Source organism: Saccopteryx leptura, chromosome 13 (assembly GCF_036850995.1).
Source record: "Saccopteryx leptura isolate mSacLep1 chromosome 13, mSacLep1_pri_phased_curated, whole genome shotgun sequence".
Lineage (NCBI taxonomy): Eukaryota > Metazoa > Chordata > Mammalia > Chiroptera > Emballonuridae > Saccopteryx > Saccopteryx leptura.
In genome coordinates, this window is record NC_089515.1 from 8,119,748 (window position 1) to 8,139,728 (window position 19,981).

Here is a 19,981-nt window from a genome sequence, read left to right on the forward strand (position 1 = left end):
CGTCAGCCACATTCCCTTTCTCAGCTCAGCGGGATGCGTTCTGGTATCAGAACACAGGTGGTGTTGTTCCACGACAGGGTTGGGTGTTCAGCCACTTTCTCCAGGCAGATCTTGGGGTAAACTAAGGAGCAAGAGAACCCCTCCCCACCCCTAGGATCCAGGCAGAGTCGGCCGTCCAACCTCGCCATCATTACCCCGCAGAACCAGGGTCTCGGATGACCGAAGGACCTACCGGTATCATTCTCATCTTGCACAAAAGACTCGTAGGTGGCATGGAAGCCAATGTTGGTGATGATCGCGTCGCTGTGGAAGACCACCGTCAAGCGATTTGAGGAGGAAGTGAATATTGGGGTTATACTGGAACAGAACCTCCCCAGAGAGAAAGATTCTCTCTGTGGGCCATCAAAGATTTCAATGAAGTCGTACGGACAACCATAGAAGTTTTCCAACCTGTGAAGTAACAATATCATTCAGTCTCCAACCAATGGGGCTCCCCTGCCCCCCTGCAGTAAGCGCCGCCTGGATGGGTTCAGGTCAGGGAAGGTTCTGGGAAAGCTGTCTGAAGCCTACGTCTCTTCACAGGGGTGGGAGCAACACCCTGCTGATGTAGGTATGTGTATCTTTTTGTTCTAAAAAATGTTTTCATTTCTGGGTGTGGCCAGTTGGCTCAGTGGTAGAGCGTTGGCCCGGTATATGGAAGTCCCGGGTTCGATTCTCAGCCAGGACACACAGAAGTGCCCATCTGCTTCTCCACTCTTCCCCCTCTCTTTTCTCTCTGTCTTTATCTTTCCCTCCCGCAGCCAAGGCTCCATTGGAGCAAAGTTGGCCCGGGCGCTGAGGACGACTCCATGGCCTCCACCTCAGGAGCTAGAATGGCTCCAGGTGCAGCGGAGCAATGCTCCAGATGGGCAAAACATCGTCCCCTGGTGGGCATGCCGGGTGGATCCCGGTTAAGGAAATGCGGGAGTCTCACTGCCTCCCTGCTTCTCACTTTAGAAAAATACAAAATAAATAAATAAATAAATAACACTAGGGAACAATTTTTTTTTTCATTTTCTGTTGCATGAGGTTTTAGAACTGTTTCTATATATTTCTGCATCACTGATTCCAAATCTGAAATCTGTTATTTTTGGTGCATGCTCTAGTTTTTATGCAATTTTAATTTCTGTTTGTTACAGTTAATGGCATGCATTGGTTTTTAAATTGGAGTTAAAGGGCAACAACTCTTGGATTGAACATAACCACAAGGCAATTAATGTTTTACAAACATCACTTTTACATAATTGTAGCTTTTTTTTTAAATGTAAAAAATTATTATCTGATAAAAACACCCTCTTATTTTGTTTTAAGATTGAATCATGCCCTGGCCGGTTGGCTCAGTGGTAGAGCGTCGGCCTAGCGTGCGGAGGACCCAGGTTCGATTCCCGGCCAGGGCACACAGGAGAAGCGCCCATTTGCTTCTCCACCCCTCCGCCGCGCTTTCCTCTCTGTCTCTCTCTTCCCCTCCCGCAGCCAAGGCTCCATTGGAGCAAAAATGGCCCGGGCGCTGGGGATGGCTCTGTGGCCTCTGCCTCAGGCGCTAGAGTGGCTCTGGTCGCAACATGGCGACACCCAGGATGGGCAGAGCATCGCCCCCTGGTGGGCAGAGCGTCGCCCCCTGGTGGGAGTGCCGGGTGGATCCCGGTAGGGTGCATGCGGGAGTCTGTCTGACTGTCTCTCCCCGTTTCCAGCTTCAGAAAAATGAAAAAAAAAAAAAAAAAAAGAAAAAAAGATTGAATCATGGCTTCTTTGAGTAGGCGTAAATGTAAGAATAGTCCTGACACCTTCTGTTATATATGTGGCTCTTACACACTTCAACGTCAAAGGCGCAATATTTCATCATTTGTGACATGTGCATATATTGTCTATTTTTATTTTCAAGTTCTCCTTGGCAATCAAGACAAGAACTGGGGTTCTCATATTGTGTGTCATAATTGTGAGGAAATGCTTCATGACTGGACAAAAGGAAAAACGCAAAGGAATGCCTTTTGGTATTCCCATGGTTTGGCGTGAACCTAAGGACCACAGCATTGATTGTTATTTCCGTCTGATCCATACAAAGGGCATTGGCAAGAAAAAATGGCATATGATTGCATATCCTAATATTCCTTCAGCAATACAACCTGTCCCACACTCTGAGACACTCCCGATCCCAGTTTTCAATGGTTTTATTTCTTCTAAGGACGAAGAAAGTAAACATGGTGATCAAGTGTATTTTGATAAGATGCATGAGGAAATGGTTGTAGAATCTGAAGGGTCTTCTTCTGATGCCAAGCAGTCATTAACCCCTCAGCAGTTTAGCCAACCCGAATTGAATGACTTAGTGAGAATGACATAAAAATTGTCCTTGACTTTCTGAAGTTTGAGGAGCATAACTGAATCATTTGTGTGGATCTTAAAATGGTAAATTTCCTGCTAGGACAACAGAGAGGTTTCACGAAGTATCCTTGCTTTCTGTGTTTGTGGGACAGCCAAGCTCGGGAGGAACACTGGACACAGCAGGAGTGGCCAAAACTTGAAGCTCTGGAAGTAGGGATGCAAAATATTGTGAATGAACTTGTAGTTAATCGAGACAGGATCATTTTTCCCCCACTTCACATCAAACTTGGCTTAATAAAGCAGTTTGTTCAGGCTTTGAATAGAGAAAGTGAATGCTTTCAACATATTATTTCTGCTTTTCCTGCCTTGTCTTTCGAGAAGATAAAAGACGGTATATTCGATGGACCTCAAATTCGAACCCTCATACGTGATGAAGAATTTGCCAGGAAGATGAATAAGGAGAAGAAAGAAGCATGGCAGTCTTTTGTGGCAGTTACAAAGAACTTCCTTGGCAACAAAAAAGCAGAAAACTATGAACTTCTGGTTCAAAGGATGCTGTTGGCTTTCCACGACATTGGATGTAACATGAGTGTTAAGATTCACTTCCTAGGCCCTGGCCAGTTGGCTCAGTGGTAGAGCATCGGCCTGGCATGCAGAAGTCCCAGGTTCGATTCCCAGCCAGGGCACACAAGAGAAGCGCCCATCTGCTTCTCCACCCCCCCTTCCTCTCTGTCTCTCTTTTCTCCTCCCGCAGCCAAGGCTCCATTGGAGCAAAGATGGCCCAGGTGCTGGGGATGGCTCCATGGCCTCTGCCTCAGGCTCTAGAATGGCTCTGGTTGCAACAGAGCAACGCACCCTGGTAGGCATGCCGGGTGGGTCCCGGTTGGGCGCATGGGGGAGTCTGTCTGACTGCCTCCTCATTTCCAGCTTCATAAAAATACAAAAAAAAAAAAAAAAAAAAAAGATTCACTTCCTGAACAGTCACCTTGATAAGTTTCCCAAAAATCTTGGAGCTGTTAGTGATGAGCAGACTACTGCTGGAGCATCAAATGAGATTGTCCTCAACAAGTACACAAATGCAAGAGCTACAAACGCAATATTTTTGCCTGAATAGAATTTAAGTAAGTTTTGCGCAAATTTTATGATTAAAATAAGTGTTTTAATATATTCTATTTTGAAATTGTAGACAAATTCTGATGCAATAATATCTTTTAGTGTATTAGTGTATTTACTGCATTATATAAATTATTATATTTTCACAAAGATGATGCCCAAGAAGACATTCTACTTCATTATGTTAAACTAAATGTTGAAAATTTTACAATAAGATGAAAACCTAAGAGGACCTGAAGATGGCAGCGGAGTAGGCAGATGCACAGACTCCCAGCTCTCACCACCAAACTGGAATACAAATCAACTTAGGAACAATCAGCATGAAAAACCAACTCTGGACTACAAGAACAGCTCTCAAAAACCAAGGAGCAAAGAAGAAGCCACAACAAACCTGGTAGAGAGCGCCTGAATCTCCTCTGCTTATAGGAAAGGGGGGGGGGTAAGGCTGAGAGCCGAGAGGGGATCTCACTCCAGGGAAAAGAGCAGAAAATACTGCTCACAGCCACTTGCCTGGCGACCAGGGAGCAAGGTGTGTTGAAAGGACTGGCTTATCTTCCAAGTAGAAAGGGGAGAGAGAGGGACAGACAGTGAGGAGCAGAGGAATGCAGGGGATGATCTAAAAAAGCTGACTCATCCAGTAGTGGAGGCAGCCATAGCTGGGGGAGGGACTGATCCTTTCACAAAACAGAACTGAATTGCTTCTGGATCACAGATCTCCAGACATCTCTCCAGCTCTGATCAACGCAACAAGACACAGCTGAAAACAAGAAGTGGGGAGGAGGGGCAGTAACTCAGGTCTCCATGGAGATCTGAGATACACCTCCCCCTACTGAAGCTGAGAAAACACCCTGCACCCAGAGAGATTAGTTGGTGGAAGAGGCCTTCAGAGTCTCAGGTCACACCCACCGCATTCCTGGATACAGTTTCAAGGAAGCCCCCTGCTAAGGTCAGTAAACAAGACTATCACCTGTTAAGAAAACAAACAAAGCAAGACTTCAAAGCTGCCGCAAACCGAAAGTGGATTACAAATAATACCTGTTGCCAACCCAAGAAGACTAGAAATAACACAATTGAAAATTGGAGGCAGACAACACCAAGCCTAGACTCAACCAGCTCTATAAGCAAAACACCCAAACACAGAAATGAGAAGACAAAGAAGTGCAATCCAAATGAAACCACAAGAGACACCTTCAGGAGTTGAACTGAGTGATATGGAAATAACCAAACTTCTGGATGCGGAGTTCAAAATAATGATTGTAAGGATGCTTAGGGACCTTAGAACAACAATGGATGGTCATTATGAACACCTAAATCAAGAAATAGCAAGTATAAAAAAAGATATTGAAATATTAAAAAAGAATCAGTCAGAGATGACAAATACTCCGGAATGCTCCAAGGATAAATTTTTCTGTTTCTAGTTGATAAATTTGTTGTGATTTTGGGGAGATCTGTCGGACGCGCTGCTCACGGCGCCATTTCCATGACGTCACTCTCCAGAGATGACAAATACAATATCAGAAATGAAGACCACAATGGAAGGAATTAAAAACAGGATGGATAGAGCTGAGGATCGAATCAATGAGTTGGAAGATAACTTGAATGAAGGCAAGAAGATGAAAACCTAAAATCTTGAATTGCAAAAAAACTGTAGCTTACAGAGAAAAACTAATGTCAGATTTGAGATCAGCACACTCGAGTTAGGTAAGAACAAGTGTTTTTGTGGATGCAACAAAAAGGTTGTTCCCCAGTGTAAGATTTTCATTTTTAACATTTTCCTTCAATCGTATTTTCTGAATGTCTACTACCAGTGCCAGGAATGCAAGTTAAGTAGTATTGACAGGCGTTTTGGTGCCAAGTAAATTTCAGTTCTCACGCCTGACTCCCCTCTCTCACCCCCCTCCCCTGAAGCAGCTCACGGGAACACAGTTTCTTTCTCCTTTCACAGACAGTCGCACACACAGCAGTCACAGCACTGTCACCGTGGTTTTTTTGTACATCATCCCATAGCAATGCACCCTACACGTGTGACCGCAGTGGATGGATGTACCAGGTCTATTTAACTGATCTCCTACTGATGGGCAATTAGATCCTTTCCAATCTGTTGCTCCTGTAAGATGCCACCACGATTATCCTCAGACTATCTATGGACACAATTCCTGGAACTAGAATTGCCAGGTTAAAAGTTCTGTGTATTCAAATTGTGATCAGTCTTACTAAGTGGACCTCCAAGGCTTACTTCACCTTTGAGAATTAAATATGGAAGTTTTTTATTGGGGATGGCGAGCGTAATGGGCAGGGGGTGTGGGCAGAATACTCTCCTAAAAAGGGAAGTACTTACTCGACCACGTCCACTGTGAGTCTGACATGAGCCCGGACGTCCACTTGTATGTCCCAGGCACACACCACATTGGTGGGGTACTTTTTAGGGTACCAAGGGCTGGAGAAGGAGCCCGAAGCATTTGTGAGCAAACCACCACAGTGGAAACTTTCATCTGCAAGAAACAGTGGAGAAACCCCATCAGGAGGGGGCACTGACCTTGGCTGGTGATTTTAGAAGGGACAAGAGGGGACAGAATGAGGACAGGGGTCAGAACTCATTCTAGGAGTGCTTTAGCTGGTAGCCACAAAGTTAGCTTTGGAGACCCCTCTGATTTCCCATGCTGTTCTTCCTCAGGTAGGAGCTTTACGTGTGTTCTGTTGGGTTACAGGGTTTTTTCGGGAAGAAATGATAGCGACACACAGTTGAAAGGGCTTTAGGAACCCCCTGCGCAGACAGGTCTCAGCGTGTGTTTTAATTTAAAGGATGCAAAGGCGGCGCAAGACGCAAAGTCGTTTCTCAGTGTGATGTGTTAAAAAACAGCTTGTAGTTGAAGATCCCTCGTATTATGTTATATACACATCCTAGTTGCAGTCAAGCCCAGGATTGCTTAAAGCATCCCATTCATGCCTGCAGTACTGGGTTTGGTGTGGGGTTTGTTAGAGACACACCCAGAGCTGCAGCTTCTCACTTGTAGATGGAAGAAAGAACACTCATCCTGGCGCTGGCAGGGCTAACTAACACGAAAGCAAAGCAAAGAGAAACCGCATGAAGGGTTGAACTAAAACTGAAGTGCCTGTAGGGTGCGCTGTCTGAAAATACACAGAGAAGAAATGACACCAAGAGTGAGGACTTTTATCCAGAATGCTCCCTTAAAATACGTAGAATTATCGACACTTGAAGCTGTGATTTTTCTGTGCCCCAGTGGGCAGAGATGACAAGCTCCTCAAGAACATGACCATTTGCACAGCATGGGTGCAGACATGTGAAATTGGATGGGATTTGCTGAGGGCTGGCTCTGAGTGTCTTATGTACATTCTCCGCAAGATCCAGGACATGAGCCACACCGCAAACACAGCCCCTCCTCAGGGCAGACGTGGACTTGGAATCCCACGGGTCCAGAAATCGCATTTCTGCTGAATCTGACCTCTCCCTCCCTCCTACCCGTCTCTCTCCCCTTTGTGGCTCCCCAGCCCCACCATTGTGCCAACGCTAATGCGCTAATGAGCTGCGTTGTTCTTGTCAATCAGCCAATAGAGACTTTAATTCGATCTCGAGGCCCAATTTCAGGATTAAAGAGTAGCCAGAATTCACAGTGACATCAGGGGACTGGCGACGGGTTGACATGTATGAAAGGGCCATACCTGTGGGTCCTTCTAGTGGGTCGCCACCAGCACCTACACAGACAGAAGAGAGAGCAACAGATGCCTGAAGAGAGTCACATCCTTCATGAAAGAAAAGCAGGCACTTTCCCTCAGGATCAAACACATTCTCTTGGGCAGACGGACGTGTAGTGTAACCATGCTGGTTAAAGATTGGCAGCCCACGTCTGTGCCCACTGGCTTGCCAGTCCCATGATAGCTCATCTAGCTGCTAGAAGCACTAAAACTGAAACCATGCACTTATTTACTTTTGGTCAGTAATGGGGCTGAGGGGGGCGGTTAGCATCAGAGTTGAGCTCGGTCTTCCGCAGGGCACCCTGGAGGCAGCGCTTCCAGAGGACAACCTCCCATGTGATCTTGACTAGGCCTGTGTTGCCTTGGCAATAAAACAAGCATGCACAGTCTCTGCTTTATTGGAGATCGTGAAGGTTAAACAAGAATAGGCACCTGCCTTTCTACAGAGCCTGGCATGCGTTAAGCACTCTTTGAACGCCAGCTACTATCCCTATTCAGGAGAGAGGGGATGGTCACCAACACCACGGCATGTCCATCCAGGAATGAGACGTCTGATGATGCAAACCCCCTATTGAATCAGCACAGTGTTCAAGGTGCGACCTTGAAAATTTTGCAGATACAACAACAATCGAAGAGAAAGAGAACTAACTCTTAAGCAAATTAACTTAGAGAGAGAACGTGAAGCCCTGGGTTCCTTTCGCAGTCATTGCCTGCTGGAGTTGACTTCTCCCTCCCCAGAGGCTGCTGGTGGGTGAGACTCTGTGGCTCGCTGTGTCCCACGGGGCCCACCTGAGCAGATGGCACTGGCGTCCTCGTGGTGCCCGCAGTCATGGGAGAGCCACCCGCTGTGCGGGCACTGCCACACCTCGGCTTCGTCCCCTGCACACCGCACATCATCCAGCATGATGTGGCCGGTGCCTCTGTCAAAGGAGCTCTGAGCTGGGGCTGCCAAGGCCTCCCCGCAGCCCAGCTGCCGGCACACCACCCTGGCATCTTCCAGGTCCCAGCTGTCATCACACACGGTGCCCCAGGTGCCATTGTAGAGGACCTCCACCCGGCCCTCACACCTGTGGCTGCCGTTCATCAGTCTCAGGGACATACCTAGGGGACAGAAAAACAGGTTTCTGAGCTATGGTGCTGTCCCCAAACTCTGGGACCTACTTCAGATAGAGATGGCCCAGCACTTGGGGACATTTTCCCATATGAGCTGTTGGATTCTAGATAGAGTGGCCCTATGTCCTGATTTGCCTGGAATAGTCTTGGTTTATGACTGTTCAGATCCATTAACGCCTATTAATTATTTTAGAGTTCCTTTAAAATTCTCCAAAGAATCCTGTTTGGAGGATAAATTACATGGTCACCCTAAGCATAATCCACGGAGAGCTCCAAAATGTTACCCATGTCCTGCTGTGTAAGTGTTCTGGGTGGTTTTTGTACTGAATTCAGCGGAAAGCAGGTGGGCTGATACTTGCTCTTGGACACAGGTTTGCCTACGGCAAGCTCCCTTCCTTTGGGAAAGAACAAGGCTCTCATTGGGTCCTCCGTCTGCACACAGCCAAGGCGAGATGGGAGACTCAGTCACCTGCTCCTTCCGACAATGTTTCGATGGAGGAAAATCACTGATGGGGAGGGACAGAGCAGGGTGAGGGGTGGGCTGGGGCTGCTGGCATCAGAGTGGGTGTCACACAGGCGTCCTTAATGAAGGCGAACACCACAGGTCAGATTTGGAAAGCATCCCTTCTCGTGAGGGGGAAGGACACATATTAGATCAAGTTCCCGCAAGGTACGTCGTAGGAGACCCACCGCTCTCCCTGCCGTCCTCCTGGACGGCACGGTACAGGGCACGAAACCCTGTGTTGGTGACCATGGCGTCACTCCTGAACACTACGGTCATGATGTTCGAGGAGGAGAGGAACGTGAGCTCAACCCCCGCACAGAACCTGCCCATGCAGAGCGAGGCAGCTTGCCGTCCGTCGAAGACTTCGATGAAGTCGTACGGGCAGCCGGAGATGTCCTCCAACCTGAGGAGGTGACGCAGAGTTATCATCTCCCTGGGGGAATCCACGGAAGCGTCTGAAATCACATCACTGTTTGCTTTGCATCCAGCAAGAACCTGCCATCGTCCCCACCACCTCCTTCCAACTAATGGACTTAGTTGGACACCCCACTAGTGGACTAAACCCCTAAGGATGGCTGGATCTGTCCTCCTGCCCCTCCCTAGTGGGACTGGCCGGCTCAGTCGGCCTTACATCACGTGTCCCTTGCTCTATTTCAGTGTGCGCCCTCCCCTCTGGTCTCCCAGGAAAAGTAGTACTTTAATTAGAAAGTTACGTGTATGTATATGTATATATGGGAATAGATACAATATATACCTATGCACTAAAATGGGGTGAACTCTTTTAAAAATGGATGATGGCTGGAGAAGGAAATGAACAGTACAAAGTACATGATGAGAGGAAGGAGCAGATTGAGGCTATTTGATTTGTGGAAGAAAAGTCTCAGAGAGAAAAGGGGGAAGTAGATGTGTTTTCTGTAGCATCGCAGGGAAGAATGAAGGTCAGAAGATGGGAATGAAGAACAGACTTGGGTTCGGCCGGAGGAAGAAGCTGTGTCCCCAGGCGGAGCTGGCTGAGAGTGGAGGGGGGGGGTCTTCATGGGGGGTCACCTTGGCCGAGGCTTGGTGTCAGCGGTGCTCATGGGATGTCCTCTAATTGCATAGGAAGTTGAGCTCAATGATCGAAAAACTCCTAAACTCAGCTGACCAGATAAATGTGCACATGGTGCTGTAGGCCGAATGCTTATGTTCCCCTAGGATTGATATGTTGAAATCTAACCTCCAATGTGATGGCATCAGGAGGCAGGGCCTTTGGCTGATGATTAGGTCATGAGGATGGATCCCTCCTGAATGAGATTAGTGCCCTTGTAAAGAGGCCTGAGAAAGCTCCCTCTTCCCTTCTGTCATGTGAGATTGGAGGGGATGGAAAACCGTCTATGAGGAAATGGCCCCTCACCAGACACCTGTCGGCCAGTGTATTCATCTGGGATTTTCCAGAACTCTAAGGAAGGCATGTCTGTTGTTTATCAAGCTGCTCAGTTTATGGTATTTTTGTCACAGCAGCCTGAACAGACTAAGACACACAGACATGGCACCTGTTGGAGCAAAGCGTGGGTTCTAATCTAATCTGGCATCTGAAGTGGAGAAAGGAGAGATGCTTACTTCAGACTGGGGATCGTCAGCTCTATGTGGAATCGCTCAGCCAGGTGTATCACCCAGATGCACTGCACGTCGGTGGGGTAGTTTGTAGGGTACCAAGGACTGGAGAAGGAGCCCGAGAGGCTTGAAATTACTCCCCCACAAGCGTTACTTCCTCCTGTAAAAGCAGACAAGAGGCCCATGGATGGCTTCACCATTTCCCACGTGTAGAAGCTTGAATTCCACCAGTGAATCACAAGATGGGACTAGGTCACGCCGGTATAGCATCGTGGGGGCTCGGCTGGCGTGTGATTGTAGCTCCGTGAGGGAACGATTTATAAAGGGTAGGCAGGACCCTAAAATTGGTTGTAGGTGAGACTGGAAATGGGATTGGACGTGGCAGGTGCGGGTGGCCAGCTCATACTTCATTAATCCTCTCCCAGCTTCTTGCCACGCAAGCCAGATGAATTCACACCCCCTCTGTGAGGGCGCCTACCCACGAGCTCCTTCCCCTCATGGCAGCCAGGACAGACAGAGGTCTATTCTGCATTTACCAAAGTGTTTCCATCCTGTAAAGGTTCTACTTGCATCAAAAGAGTTAACTTGTGGTATAGAAGCTTGAGGAATTACAACTGCAAAAATCAAAACCAAAGAAAATCAGGGAAGGGCTTAGCATCATAAAATCACCACATACTTAAGTCCAACTGAATGAACCTGTCCTTCCTTGCTCCGCTGTTCAGAGAGGAGAGTTCTGAATGTCATTTCATTTGGGAAATATAGCTCTTAGGTCGTTGTCCAAGCCGCCAGTTCTCAACCTTGGCTGCCCAGTGGAATCCCATGGGAATCTTTAAATATAACTAATGACTGGAGTGACCCTAGAGCCTCTGATGCGACTGGTGTGGGGTGCAGCCTGGACACTGGGGATGGTCAGCTTCCTGGGTGGTTCTATTGTCTAGGTCACTATCCACCAGGGTCTAGGTCAGGACAGAGGTCAATTATTCACTTTGCAGAGATATTGTGTCCGACCTACCTGGGGGTGTAGGAGTCACAGCTGGAGCCCAGTCCCCAGCATCTGCACACATGAAGAAAAGGACATTTAGGAAATCTGTTACTCAATTCTGTGGAGACAAAGAGGTGATGACTTTCTAGCTGGGCAGGTCTCTAGCTGGCAGGCATCCTGTCACACAAGCAAGCACAAAGGCGTGCTGAGACTGTGGGAGAGATTACAGAGACCGAATCTGCCATGGCGCGGCCCTGGTGTGTGTCTTCAGAATAGAATCAGGCTCTCAGCGACCTCTGACAACCTGGCTGAGGGACATTCACCTGTCAGGCCACTGTCCTTAGCCTCGCTGGCCCTGCTCTGTGCCTGCCCTCCATCCATCACCAAGATGCCACTGCCCGAAAGATCAGAGAGAGCCTGCCGTGGAAGGAGAGGCTACCTGAGCAGATGACACCCGCGTCGTCCTGGTGCCCACAGGGGTGGTCTGACCAGCTGGAGCCAGGGCACTGTCCGAGGTGGCTCTCGCTTCCTGAGCACTGAATGTTGTCCAGGTGGATGTCTCCAGAGCCCGGGCCGAAATAGGCCTTTCCAGGGGCAGCGATGGCCCGACCGCACCCCAGCTGGCGGCACACGACCTCAGCTTCGTTCAGGTCCCACAGGTGGTCACACACGGTGCCCCAGGCCCCCTGGTGGAGGACTTCCAAGCGTCCTGAGCACCGTCCAGAACTGCCCACCAGCCGCAGCTTCAGTCCATCTTCTAAACAGAACAAGGTTTCATTTTTGAGTTTGGAAGTTTCAAATAGAAAGAGTTTCCAGCTCCCACATTCATGACTAAGGCAAGTAAGTGCAAGAGCAAAGCCTTACGGCTGCCATGATTCTGTAGTGAGTTGGGCGTAGGGCTTAAGGGTGAAGCAAAGGAGGGTTTGAGTGTCAGCTCTACTGCTCCCTGGACACGTAACCTTTGAAAAGTTTCTTCATCTTTCCAGCCTCAGTTTACACATCTATTAAATTATAAAATTGGGACTCGGTGGCATATATTTTAGAGACTAGTCAATGAGACCGTGAACCTAAGGCCCCCAGCCCACCATGCTTTCTGCACATCTTGCACGGGGTTCTCTGCATCACAATGCTGGGTTACCAGGGAAGTGCTTTCCAAGCTGCTTTTAAAAAATGTGCCTTAAATAAGTGCTTGAATAAATATATTGTATAGTTTTAATTCCCTGAAGGCAAGTGGGCCACTGGGTGTCTGTGACTACCTGACGTGGGAAACGGCTATTTCAGTGGCCAGCTGGAATCACCCACTGTCTCCTGGAGACACCCTAGGGACAACTTCCCCTTCCTGTGTCTGCAGGATCTGTCGCTGTGGCCTTTCTGTTTCTCTTTCCTTCCTGAGAGCCTTTGCGTTTGCTCTTCTCTCTGCCTAGAACGCCTCTTCATTGCCATCCATCATGCACCGCCTCCTCCGGGAGGCCACCCACCCTCACCCACCACACAGGAGTCCCTCCTCCACACCAGGCACTCTCTACACCCTGCCTGGATCTTTATTTCTCCCCAGCCTTTATTTCTCCCCCAAGTCCTCTTGCCTATTTACTTGTTTCTTGTGTCTTGACCCTCCCCCACTCACCACATCCACACTATTGTAAATTCCACGAGGGAAGCGTGCTTTACTGCTCTGAGTCTCTGACACCTGAAATGGGGCCTGGCACACACTAAGGCTGCAGGCAATATTGTTGGATAAACAAATGATGATCTTGAGTCAACAAGTGGACTGGATTTCAAATGCTGGATCTTAACCTCCCCAAGGCAAGATCTCAAACATGCCTTTATGGGTCACATATATAAAAACTTTCCTTACCCAGACACACATGCCCACCCTCCCACCCTCAGCTTCAACTGCAGCCAGGCACTTGGTTTTCCAAAAAAGTTACGAGAAATCCTGCAAGGGCCCCTGACCACCAAAAGCCCCACAATCAACGGGTGGCATGCTTGCTGGGTACAAACTGGACTTGGCTCTGGAATGACAGCCTGGGCCGTCATTGGTGAGTCCTGGGTAGGAAGGAGGTGATGCAGCTGGTGAAGCGAAGTAGATTCTTCAGGAAAGTGTGGCTTCTAGATTTCAGCACTCTGGACAGCTCCCACGTGCGGGTACGGAGGGCACAGGCACACAGCTTTCCCCTGTGGAGGCTAGCAGCCTGCCTGTTCACAGACAGGCTGGACATCATCACCTTATTTCCATTACCCATGTGGCACTTAGCGGGAAAATCCAGCAGCTATGGTGCAGAGCTGACGGGGCGAGGTAGGAGGGTCTTTAACAATTGAATTCCAGGCCTCTGCTGATAGGGAAGTCCCTCAAATTAGAAAACTGTTCTGTCTTTTCAAGACCAAAAACCTACTTGGCGCTTCCTACCTGACTCTCCTGCACCCTGTGGAATCACATTGAACAGAGCATAAAAGCCCGTGTTGGTGATCATAGAATCACTCCGGAACACCACTGTCAGGATGTCTGAGGAGGAGAAAAACATCACCGCTCCTGGAGCACAGAACTTCCCCATGGACAGCGAGGCGATTCTGGGGCCATCGAAGATTTCCACTGAGTCGTAGGGGCACCCAAGGATATCTTCCATGCTGGAGTGGGGGGATCAAAGTGGAGGGTTAGCCACACGCTAGAACCTCCTAGATATTAAAGCTTAAAAAGCATGGCAATCATAGAATTAAATGTTTGCATTGTGTTTTAAATTGCACATCAACATATCAAATATCAATTAAGTTTTTCAGATGCCTTATTATCAGAACTCTTATTTTCTTTGAGGAAGAAGTGAGACTTATGGTTATGACTTAGTAACAGAAGTGTAAAAATCATAACTTTAGCCAATCACGACCTGCAGGGAACATCACAAAATGCACATGTACATCACAAATAAACGCTCAGCACGTCCTTGACATCACAGCCAAGTTTTTCTACCTCTGCATTTCACGCCCTTTTTTATACCCACATTCTTGAGGAGAGAAAACATGATTTTAAAATAATAACGTCAGCATACTATAGAAGAGTAGTTGCACTTTGGTTGGCCATTCAGAAGGGATGTGTCTGAAGGGTGATTTTGAAGGGATAGACGATTGATAACATGGCTGACTCTGGAGGTCCAGGTTCAAGGTTTTTACTTCCTTGTAGGCTATCAGTGTCCTTCGGGTAACACGTGTCCAGGGTATTCTTTGGCACAGAGCAGGTCTGACCCCACGGACTGAGGGACAATACTGTGCGTGCTGACGGAGGACATCACAGCCTTTGATAGCACTGCTGTGTTGGTGGCTCGGTGTGTCGTATGCAGGAAGAGGAGCTCCGTGCCTGCTCTGCTCACGGGATGGTGAGTGGCTGGGCTCTGACCTCAGACGGACGTGAGGGTTAGCATGGGCACCTGAGCGAACCTCTGTGATCTGCTCTCTCATGGGACACCAAGCACATCTATCCTAGATTTATCATGATGCTGGAATATGACGAAGAACATGATACAGGGCTTTACACACAGCTAACACTAAGAAAGCCAGCTCTCTTTGTAATGTCAGGAAGATAAAAAAATGACAACAGTTTTGGGAAATCTATTCTCTTTATGTCAGAATGAAAGCAATAACACCATCTCGTTTTTTAGCTTTAGAAGATGCAGGGCCCGTGGCTGGAGTAGTTGGCTGTTGTGAGTGGGGAAAGCCTCTTAACTGTTTGTTTCAAGTTTAAATAAAAGAAAGAGAAAGTCCTAGTGGATAAATATTGGTACCTGGTGTACAGTAAGCCCAAAGCTGGCGAGGAGATTTCTGTGGTACTTTTAAAAGAAAAAAAAAAAAATCTAAAGGAAAACTATCAAAATAAGATGATGACAAATATGGTAGTAGACCACTTCTTGACTTTTTCAAGCCAGAAGTAAGACACTGGCTAGTACTACAGAACTGACCGAGCTTCCACTAAAAGAGCACTGTTTTGTGTGTTTCTGCTTTTGGCCCAAAGGGTTTCACAATGAAAGAAATACCTTTATTATCATCTCACAAACCCATATCCTTATTTAGATGGCGTCTTTTCCTAAAAAGCTGGTTTCTTACCTCAAACTCGGAATCATGAGTTTTATGTGGAAGTTCTTATCCACGTGGATCTCCCAGATGCACTGGGTGTCCGTGGGGTAGCTTTCTGGATACCGTGGACTGGAAAACGAGCCAAAGTGGCTGGAGATGACCCCTCCACAAGCGTCACTTCCTCCTGGAACAACAAGGGAAAGGCCGTCAGGATCTGTCCACATGGCATCACTTGTGTGATCTCAGCAATGACCAGCTCCCACCCGGTGCGGTGGCTTGGTACAGTCAGGCAGTGGTTCCCTTGGGGTCGCCACACGCAAGGCTGTCTGAATAGATCTTGAGCCTAAATGCCTCCTGTCCATCTAATTATGGTGAGTCAAGAAGGACTAATGTGTCCTGTCCATCTAATTATGGTGAGCCAAGAAGGACTAATGTGTGAGAGCTCCTTGCCTTGCCCTCTGCTCCCCCACCACTTGGCAAAGAAAATATTATATTTGTCCAGTCTGTTTACTATTCCCCCCCTCCTTCTGAACTGGAAGGACTCTCGCTTGCTGGGAGAGAGGCAGAGTCGATCTGCGTGAGACACGGGGAAGGAGAGATGGAGAGACGGGGGTGGAACGTGACTGGGGAAGGGGAGGCGTGGGGAACAAGAGGCTCTGAAATGGTTTTGTGGTCCGATGAACTGGAGACCCAGGAGAGGCGAACACTGAGGACTGCTTGGGGAGGGATGGGGACCTCCCTTTAAGTATTTTTTCATCATTTTTTTCTAGGTAGACTGGGTTTCCTTTAACTTAATATCTACTGAGACGGGAATTTACATGTTTTGGGATTTATATCAGTTGAACAAGATAATAGTGAGATCTAACTCTTCCATAGTCCTATTAATATAAAAAGATATACATTTCCACACACATATGTATTTAAAGCAGTATGAGACACACACACACAAAAAGCAGACAACTTAGAAGTGTCAGAGTATTTTAGAAAAAATTTGAACACATTGTGCCTTGTCCCTAGATCATTAAGTTCCTTAATTTTCTTCGTCCTCTTCTCCTTTGGCCAACTTGTGATTGTCACAGAATTAAACAGATGCCCGGTCTTCCTTGCGATGGGTGACAAGAAGCGATGACACGCCCAGTCGTCTGATAGCTCTATTGCCGATTGCATTTGTAAGTTATAATAACTGGAGTCAGGTCAGACATTGAAATCCCCAGGACTCAGACTGCCTGAAACTACCCATGCCAGGGGGTGACGGACTGGTGCCCACTGTGGGTGCCCGCTACCAGACTGTCCCCAGAGAGGGCCGGCTGAGTGTGGCCAGGTGGACTGAGCCACATGCTCTTCAAGTCTCTCGTCACCCTCCAGCCTGCTCTGACCAGAGCAGGTCCACATGCCCCCTTCCCAGCCCATTCCTTAAGTTCAAAAAAGTCACTATTTACAGGCACTAGTGGTCCTGATGCCATATGCCTCAGCAAGGCTGCGGGGAGGACCGCAGGGCTCCTCCGGCCGAGGTCTGGGCTGCCCTGGCTTCCACTGTGCCCGCCTTGGGGCCATGTCCTGGGCACACCGCCCAGCATCTAGTTTGATGGCTCTCTTCCCATAGAGTTACCATATCCATTTAAAACAAGCCATTACCTGCTATGTGGTCCTGAGAAGCTGTAGAAAGACCTAGAAAGGAAAACAAGGGGAGGTAACAATGATAACCAGATGGCTCCTTTCACTCAGCACTGTCTTCTTCATTTCCCTGTCACCCATGGAATTTTAAGCTCAGCTTAGTTACATGAAATGAGAAAACTACAGATGAATGTTCATTTGCATATCTGCTGCCCTTGACCCTGACCATGGATGGCCCTTTAACTATAGACAGCCCTACCTCTCTCACTCATGACCCCAACATACAAAGCTGGCTGTCCCCAGAAACGCCCAGAACATAACTAGGTTTTCTTTATTCATTATAGAGGGCGGGGGGAGAGAGAGAGAGAGAGAGAGAGAGAGAGAAGGGGGAGGAGCTGGAAGCATCAACTCCGATATGTGCCTTGACCAGGCAAGCCCAGAGTTTTGAACCGGCAACCTCAGCGTTTCCAGGTTGACGCTTTATCCACTGTGCCACCACAGGTCAGGCCATAACTAGGTTTTCTTCAGGCAAGTGACCGAGAGATAGCCTCCTGCCAATGACTCGTGACCTGCGTGTGTTCTCTGAGGCTCTGTGGGGACAGCCAGGTGCACTCAGAGAGCAAGAGAGAGGCTTGAAAATCCTAGTTCTGCTACCTTCTAATCGAGTTATCTTCGGCAAGCTTCTTGATCTCCCTAATCCTCAGCTGTGAAGATTAAATAAGCTAACTCAGTATTTTCAACGGGTGGTCCACGGACTGTCTAACATCAGGGTGGTTCATTCTTTTGTGAACCGGCATGAAATTTCTGATGGACCCGCAGCTGGGAAACAGTGAGCAGCAGCCCTAGCAGGATGCCTGCTGCCGCATAGATGCTCAGAAATGTTTGCTGCAATGAAATGAAATGAAATGCCTGTCCATTCACCTCCAGAATCATTTCAGAATGTATGTCACATGTGTTGGTCTGATCTTTATAATCTTTGGTTTTTATTACAGATGGATATCATTTCATCCTTAAGTTATAAGCTCTTTGAAAACAGGCAGAAGTCATAAGATCTCCAAGAGCATGTATTTAAGTATCAGACTGATTAGTGTTAAAACTTGGTTCTACCACGAACTTGCTGAGTGATCTCAGGAAAGTTACTTAACCTTTCTGCATCTCAAATTTCTCTTCTATAAAATACAGTATCAAATACCTTTTGCAGGAGTGTCCTGAGGATTACCAACAATCTGAGCAAAATGTCTCCCATCTCTGCTCTAGTTTCGCTTGGTCTTTGTGTAGATGGGGCCAATACTCAGGAGTTGTAAATGAGATTAGTGCTCAAGAGCACCAAAATCTTGGGTTCAAATCTACTGGCTAGTTCTCGGACATTACTTTCTTGTCTCAATTTGCCTATCTGGAAAATGGCAATAAATCAAAGTCCTTACCTCCAGGGTTATTGTTAGGATTAAATTAGTTATAAAAGGAATTAATTATTTTATTAGTTATAAAAGCACCCAGAACAGTGTCTGGTTCTCAACACTCATACATATGTGTTGTTATTAAGTTTCTTGGACTAGAAAAAAATATGGACATACCTGGCAGTGTAGGAGGAGGCAGATATGCATCTGAGTGTATAAAGAAAGACAATAGGTCACTTCAGTGAATCCAAAGCATGGAGGACACGGGGTAACAGGGGCATGGGTAAAGGACCATGGTCTTTATGGGTATGGGATCAGAGCACCAGAACTTCCCCTGGGCATTTCCAGCCCTCCTTTGGTAGGGTCCTTGGCCTTTGAGACCTCCCATAAGCAACCTGGAGCTGTGCATGGCAGGATGTGTGACTGAGCCCAGAGCCAGAGTGGAAGCTCAAAGATTGTTAGATATAAGAATGAGCAGACAAATGGATGGCTGGATGAATGGTTGGATGATTGGATAGATGGTTGGATGGAGGAATGGATGGAGGAATGGATGGATGGATGGATAGTTGGATGGTTGGGTAGTTGGATGGTTGGATGGTTGGATGGTTGGATGGATGGATGAATGGATGGATGGATGGATGGATGGATGGATGGATGGATGGATGGATGGATGGATAAATGGATGGATGGATGGTTGGATGGATGGATGGATGAATAAATGGATGGTTGGATGGATGGTTGGATGGTTAGATGGTTCGATGGATGGTTGGATGGATGGATGGATGGATGGATGGATGGATGAATGGATGGATAGATAAATGGATGGATAGATAAATGGATGGATGGATGAATGAAAATTCTATCTGGGATGCATGGTTTTAAACTGCCTTTATTCACAACATCTGAAATTATTGCCTGAGGGGAGAGAGGCTACCTGAGCAGGTGACACCAGCATCCTCGTGGTGGCCGCAGTTGTGCTCCGCCCAGCCCGAGTGGGCACACTGGCCCAGGTGGCGCTCCACCCCAGCGCACTGGAGGTTGTCCAGGAGGATGTCTCCAGAGCCCGGGCCAAAGTGGGCCTTCCCCAGGGCGGACACAGCCCGACCGCACCCCAGCTGCCGGCACACAACCTCGGCTTCATTCAGGTCCCACAGGTCATCGCACACGGTGCCCCAGACCCCCTGGTAGAGGACCTCTACGCGTCCTGAGCACCGGCCTGAGCCGTCCACCAGCCGCAGCTCTGGCCAGTCCCCTGCAGACAGAGATGGGGTGTGAGTCCCCAAAAGACTCTCCTGGCATCTCCAGCACCAGGCCTCCGAGGCCAGCAGGACTATGGGGCTGGGGAGATACATGCTCTGGTCTTCAACCTCCGGGTCTGTCCCTCACATTGCTTCCATGTGTCTGAGTTGCAGACATCTTCCGCTAGTCTAATTTTATTTCAATGGTTCTGATTGATTACCTTTCGTGTTAGGCCCTGATGATACTGCTATCAACCAAAGAGCCACGGTCCCCGCCCTGGGGGAGCCTTAAGTC

General features: G+C 48.0%; 1 protein-coding gene across 1 annotated transcript in view; it reads right to left on the minus strand.

Moving 5' to 3' along the window:
• LOC136384937 (deleted in malignant brain tumors 1 protein) overlaps positions 1 to 19,981 on the minus strand; it is a 71,701-nt gene that overhangs the window by 36,407 nt on the left and 15,313 nt on the right. Inside the window, exons 13-26 of the mRNA XM_066355596.1 lie at positions 19,383 to 19,700; positions 18,626 to 18,655; positions 17,073 to 17,105; positions 15,468 to 15,621; positions 13,786 to 14,003; positions 11,818 to 12,135; positions 11,409 to 11,450; positions 10,933 to 11,010; positions 10,403 to 10,556; positions 8,989 to 9,206; positions 7,975 to 8,286; positions 7,153 to 7,185; positions 5,810 to 5,963; positions 233 to 450 (exon numbers count right to left, since the gene is read on the minus strand). Coding sequence (XP_066211693.1) covers positions 233 to 450; positions 5,810 to 5,963; positions 7,153 to 7,185; positions 7,975 to 8,286; positions 8,989 to 9,206; positions 10,403 to 10,556; positions 10,933 to 11,010; positions 11,409 to 11,450; positions 11,818 to 12,135; positions 13,786 to 14,003; positions 15,468 to 15,621; positions 17,073 to 17,105; positions 18,626 to 18,655; positions 19,383 to 19,700 — 2,280 coding nt within the window. The remainder of the gene's footprint in view (positions 1 to 232; positions 451 to 5,809; positions 5,964 to 7,152; positions 7,186 to 7,974; positions 8,287 to 8,988; positions 9,207 to 10,402; positions 10,557 to 10,932; positions 11,011 to 11,408; positions 11,451 to 11,817; positions 12,136 to 13,785; positions 14,004 to 15,467; positions 15,622 to 17,072; positions 17,106 to 18,625; positions 18,656 to 19,382; positions 19,701 to 19,981) is intronic.